The sequence below is a fragment of the Lipophrys pholis genome (assembly GCF_963383615.2).
Source record: "Lipophrys pholis genome assembly, chromosome: 4".
Taxonomy (NCBI): Eukaryota; Metazoa; Chordata; class Actinopteri; order Blenniiformes; family Blenniidae; genus Lipophrys; species Lipophrys pholis.
Window position 1 is genome coordinate 31504023 of NC_137637.1, and position 6000 is coordinate 31510022.

At 36.1% G+C, this 6000-nt stretch overlaps 1 protein-coding gene across 4 annotated transcripts; it reads left to right on the forward strand.

Moving 5' to 3' along the window:
- Positions 1-2087: 2087 nt before the first annotated feature.
- On the forward strand, positions 2088-5682 carry LOC308108485 (uncharacterized protein). Of its 4 annotated transcripts, XR_013935280.1 has the most exons (7): positions 2106-2203; positions 2371-2490; positions 2594-2813; positions 2922-3178; positions 3277-3390; positions 4355-4513; positions 5119-5681. XR_013935280.1 is itself a non-coding variant. In XM_080461462.1 (6 exons), the coding sequence occupies exons 1-6, from the start codon at positions 2131-2133 to the stop codon at positions 4438-4440; spliced, it is 870 nt and encodes a 289-aa protein (XP_080317588.1). In that variant the 5' UTR covers positions 2088-2130; the 3' UTR covers positions 4441-5682. The 4 variants fall into 4 exon arrangements, 3 of the variants coding, with proteins under 3 accessions (XP_080317588.1, XP_080317589.1, XP_080317590.1); XM_080461462.1 differs by having other exon boundaries at positions 2088-2203; positions 4355-5682; XM_080461463.1 differs by having other exon boundaries at positions 2428-2490; positions 4355-5682.
- The last annotated feature ends 318 nt before the right edge of the window (positions 5683-6000 follow it).

Below are 6000 nucleotides of genomic sequence, written 5' to 3' on the forward strand. Positions count from 1 at the left end.
CAAAAGTTTATCCCCTCTGTGCTCCTTTTTAATTATGTAAACATTCAATGGAATGAAATCTGAGAAAAAGAAAATAACATGATTGAAATGAATATAGAAAGAAAGAAAAGGGAGTTTTTCCGTTCTGCCATCGCCGATGCTTGCTCATGTGGAAATGATTTTCTCTTAAAGTGCCTTAAAATAATTGTGCTGTGCTCAGAGCTATATAAATAGAACTGAATTGAATAGAATTGACTATAGTAACATCAATGCTAGATACCAATCCTGAAAACTCATTTACAAAACCAAACAAAACAGAACACGTTGACACGGAACACCATGCTAATTCACTGTATGATCTAATGTCAGCATGATACAGTATAGTCTTAAAAGTATATTGGCAACTCTATTAAAGTAGGCACTATACAGATTTCCTATGGTAATTGTGAAAAACTCCATTGAGGATGATTTATTTGAGACAACCTGCTCAGTGAACTCCATGTTACATTTATGGAAATATATTTTTTATTTTTTTATTTTCTATTTGTATATTGTAAATACTGCACATAACATGGTATAAAAATATCTGTAAATCTGTAAATATTTAGAATGTTGAACACGAACAGACTGATTTAAGCGACTGAAAGGACACTAAGGGGCAGATATTATAAGAGTGATCGTCTCTTCTCCTTCTTTTCATTCAAAACGTGTTGAGTTGGAAGTTTTGTTGCTAAGACTGTTTATTTTAATTACATTTTTTACTTTTGAATGAAATAAAGAATTTCAACAACAACAACAACAACAACAACATACTGTATATGCGCAATAAGAGAAATCAGTGCACTATGTTGTGGAACAAACTTTATTCAGACAATAAATCATTAAGTTATGTCACTTGATGGTTCTCATTGTGTCGGAAAGAGAGAAAAAACAGGCTCCTGTCCTCCAGACGTGTTTGTCATCTCACTTCTCTCAGAAAGGCAATGATGCCTCACTCTGAGTCATCCCACCAGTGACTACCAATTATCAGAGATTACCGTTCATTTCTTCAAATTGTTACATTTATTTACGATAATGATTAAGTCCTTCATGATGGATATGATGATTAGAAGTGTCACAATGCTTTCTGTAAAAAAAAAAAAATCATGTTTTTAAATGAAAGCCAGGGTGTGGGCTTGTTTTCAACATCCGTTTTCACGAAGCGCGGCTTTTGTGTGGTTGTATTTTGCATATTAACCAAGAAACTGTGGTCGTTTCCACCTGCTGTCTGGCTCCAATTGCGAACTACAATGTCATGTTCTTACTGGCAAAACGTTGCAAATATGCAATCGTTTCCGATAATGAAACCACAGAGCGGTTACCTTTTGTATTCCTGAAAAAAAAAAAAAAAAAAAAGTCAAGACAAAGGCTGATAACATGAAAACAACCCTAAAGCTGTATGTCATACAAGATAACCTGTTTTCATAAAAACATAATAATATGGGGGGAAAAAAAAGACATTTTTGATTTTCCTAAGACAAATCAAAGCATAGTCAAAAAATATTATTATAGTCAAATATTCTTTTTGATGTAAAAACTACTCACCATTTGAATGTTCGATATCTGGTATCATGACTGAAAAGTATTACCAGCTTATCACATAAAGGTTTTATTTTCTCTCTAAACTGTCCCACACGTCTTCTACATAAAGGCGCTCCATAGATATTGGTGAGAACATTTAAAAAGCATTTTGAAAACCACAATTCATACAAAACATTAGATATTTAGAATTACAAGTTCAAACATCAATTTTTTGTTTCTTTTTCAATTTGCAAGGAGCAATTAATATATGAATTATTAAACGAATAAGTGAAAAAAAAATCATATTTCAGATGTTGAAAAGATAATCAACGAAAGTTTGCCTCTAACCTGTAATTTTTGATCAAAATTAAATTTCCCTTTTTATACTCTAATTTTCGCAGTACTTTGGGTGAAGTGAAAACATTAAGGGGGTACATGTTATTCATTGTGACAGAGGAACATGGGGTTTTTTCTCTGCTGTCCTCATATGGCGGTGATGATGAACAGTCGGAGGAGTTTCCATGCGTCACACTCTGTGCTGCTTTGAAGAGGAAACCCTCAGAGACACTTGTTCACTCTCACGGTGCCAACATGGTTCTTCTCAAACTGCTCGTTTTGATTTTGATGTTAAATGTTGTCGGTTTGGATGCTTTGTGCACCAAAGGTAAAGTATGTCTTTCTTGTGCCTCTCTTTCCTCCATTCAGCATCACGTTATTGCAATCTTTTTTTAAAATTTTGTGGCTATTCTGTCTTTTGTCTTCTTATTTGTAAAGATTCATCTGTGTAATTTTCAAAAGTTGTTTTATTCTGACACTGTCAAATACGTCAAGGTTCAAAAGTCGTCTTCAACAAACGTGGACCTCATAGTTGTGTATCCTGCTCTGAAGGATACTACCAGCCTGAAGACAATGATTCTCAAGAGTGCATGCCATGTACACCATGTGACGGGGGCAAGTTTTTAAACTTGGATAAAAAGCCGTGCCGTGACAATACAAAAACATTTCTGTGTTTCATAGTGTCAACTTACCTGTTCCAACTACTTTTTCTTTGTAGTTTCCGGGAGCGAAATCAAACAGAAATGCACCGTAGAGACCAACACAATATGCCAGTGTCGTGAGGGGTTTGTGGCCTGGGACCACGATCATTCCACTTGTAAGTGTGACATTGGATTTGGACTGAGTGAAAGCAAACCCTCCACACTGGCAAAATGTTCAAAATGTGAAGAGGGATACTTCAGCACAAGGATCAACACTCCCTGTAAAAAATGGAAAAAGTGAGTACACTCCTATTTACTAGTTTAACATTACACGCGTGTTCATATTTTTTAAAAGGTAACGTTTCGCCACCTGAGCTCACGGCCCTATCCCTCATTTTTCATAAGCTGTAAATCAGCCGGGGTGCAAATTAATGGAACCGCAATCTCAGATGTCACCTGCAATCCTGAGCTGAAGAGTGACTCTGACGTCGCTACACCCACCACAAGTGTGCCTGTTACAAGTTTGACAAACCAGCGTCCACATGAGGGGGCCCAAACTCCGAGTACGATCACTGTCCACACCACCAGGCATGCTCCACGGTGGACCACTGAGAAAGAGAGCATGCAGCCCATCCAACCCTCAAACACAGGAAACCATAGTGGTAAAGCACTTGCACTTGTCTCTTGTGACACACAATTAGAATAAATAAATAAATAAATAAATAAATTCAACCATGGCCCGCTTGTGTTGTTTCTGCAGGTTGGAACTTTCTCATACTGGGAATTGCTGTACTACTGGTCATCCTGACTGCTGTCACCTGCAAGCTGCACATCATTCCCTACTGGCAGAGGAAACAAACAGGCGGCTTACAAAGTATGAAGCAAGTAGAACTGATCTCCTCTTTTGGACATTGACCTCTGGTGTATACAAATGTACAAAAAAAAAAACCACATATGAAGTATTATCTATATTTTGTTATTAGGTTAATTTACCACAAAGACTCACTGCACTCGAAATACGGAAGGTAATAATGGCCTTTTTCCTACAAAGTTTCATCTAAGAATTCTTTATGCTCATGATTGCAGGATATAAACAACCAAGACAATAGTTTTAGTACACATGTTTTCTGATCACGACTAATATTTACTTTATTTTCGGTTAAAAAAAACAAACAAAAAACTTTTGATTAAATATAAACTACAATATTAAATTATGTTCTCCCATCCTAATTGATATTCTAACTTATAGTTGACGTATTTTAAAAACTGTGTATGATTCTTAATGTGTATTCAACACTCTTTGCTTCGTTTGGGTCATCTGGACAAAATCTGACATTTTTAACTCAAAAGGTTTTAAGCCTTGATCTCGACATCCATCAGATTTATTCCTCAATTAAATCTTACCAGGCAAGTTTTTGGGATATTTGAAGGAGTCCGAGTACCCGGAGAACAAGCAACCTCACACAGAAAGGTCCTAGATTAAAAGACAAATAAACAGACATTTGTGATTTGTGTATGTTAGTGTCGGCAGTCAAACGGTAAATGAATGTATTTCCTACAGCAATAGTTTATTGCTCCAAACATCTTTAATGTGTTGAAGCAACACACAACATTCCCTTTTCCCCCCCAGACCATCACAGACGGATGTGTGGTCACTTAAGATCCACTTTTAAATCGACATTGTTATTATTGAAGGATGTGTTATTTAAAAAAAAAACAAAAAAGGTTTTACAGGGTTCACAAGGTGCTCACGTTCATCTTCAGATGAACGACTTAAAGAGTTTTGTTGATTTTCATTGTGCTCATTTTACTGATCGAGCTTCAATTCCCGTTGGCAGCTAAAGATTCGACATGTCGGAGGCCCGTCGAGGAAAGTGGCGATGGCAGCGAGTTGTCTCTCAAACAAAATCCAGAAGAGCCCTGAAGTCAGAACCTAATGGACAAGGTCATGTTCTGTGGGGAACCTGTCATTCAACCAACATACAAATCTTGTTTAAGTGAGCTGACAAAGTTTTCTGGATTTCATATTTATGTACATGAGGCCATATGAGGAATAATGAATTTGTATATACAGACTTGTGCCTCCTCCTCTTCAGTGGATGCGGTTAAACTTTCATCTGTTCTGTTGCAATATAATTATCAGCAAAATAACAATAAATAATAATAAAAAAAAAATGTTCATATCATACCTCACTTTTAAACTGAGAATTTATGGAGTGTTTTTTTTCTTTCCTCGTTCACCTGTTAAACACCTGAGAGTTGACATTACCTCATGCCTTGAAAAGGTCTCCTTGCACATTTTGTTCTGAACATTTTTATATCCTTCTTGTTTTATGTATTGTTGGAGCCTGTATAAAGTCTGAGAAACAAACTGATGCTGTTTACAAATTAATAATAGGTTTAGGGAATTGCCATAGATCCTAAAGATTTGTATTTTTTTTTTTTTTGTATTTGTGTGTTTTGCTGACTGACTTTGTTCCACTGGTAAAAGGTCTCTTAGACTATCGATATGATTAAAAACATGCTTTCGGTGGTGTGTGGAGGTGGGGAGTTCCCACATGGACTTAAATGTGCTGCCTTTTTTTTTTTTTTTCTCCTACAGAGAAATGCTGCCTCGCATGTTTTTGTTGAGCCCTTTGGAAAGACTGACGTTGTAAATGTGAGGACTTTCATGCTGCTTATGCTTCACTGGAGGAGTTTCTTCTTCCCCAGTCAGTACGATGTCCCCAGTATTCCTCCTCACTTCTGTTTCACTAACAAACCAAAACTGCAACAATGAGTATAATTTCAGTTCAGCTCTCAATTCAAGAAAGAGCGCAGAACCGCTATCAGTACTTGTTTAAAGGAAATTAAAAGTTTCCCCACGTTGAATCATTAATATGGGGCACATGTCAGCAACATTAGCTGATCAAGGTGAAGTCTTTTGTGTGACTAAACCGATGAGTTTGACGAGCGGCGACCCGTTCGTGCAGACGTAAATGTCAGTCACGCAGGAAGCTGGTTTGTGGTTTCAAAGAAATACACAGAGTGTGTACCAAATCTACATAAGGTTGTATGAGAAGCAACTGACAGGAAATATCCTTTTATTGTTTTTTGTCATGTGATGATATATGTTTGTGTTTATTTCTGTGTGATCATATTTTCTAATAAAGCTGTTGAAATTCTTTCCGGGGCTTTTGTCACTTTACAACTACGTGTGTCCTCTTTTTTTTTTTTTTTAATTAATGAACTAATTACTTTTCGTAATCATTTATGCATTTACAGCCGTTTTAAATTTACAGTTTTCTTTTCATTTTAATATATAAAGAGTTGTTGTTCTGTGACCTGACATAAAGAACAAATGGTTAAACTGTGCAGGAGATCCAGACATTTTTACAAAAATTTTAACTGCATGTTAAAACAGTTTTAACCTGGATTTTGAAGTGGATTAAACTAGATCTTGCATTTCCTAAATCTTTAACGTCACGCATTTATCTTCAATGTA

Bases quoted from the DNA above. Each gene is read 5' to 3' on its own strand.
- LOC308108485 (XM_080461462.1), top strand. From the start codon at position 2,131: ATGGTTCTTCTCAAACTGCTCGTTTTGATTTTGATGTTAAATGTTGTC. The intron at 2,204-2,370 runs GTAAAGTATGTC...AAATACGTCAAG, and splicing joins GGATGCTTTGTGCACCAAAG to GTTCAAAAGTCGTCTTCAAC. The intron at 2,814-2,921 runs GTGAGTACACTC...ATTTTTCATAAG, and splicing joins CCCTGTAAAAAATGGAAAAA to CTGTAAATCAGCCGGGGTGC.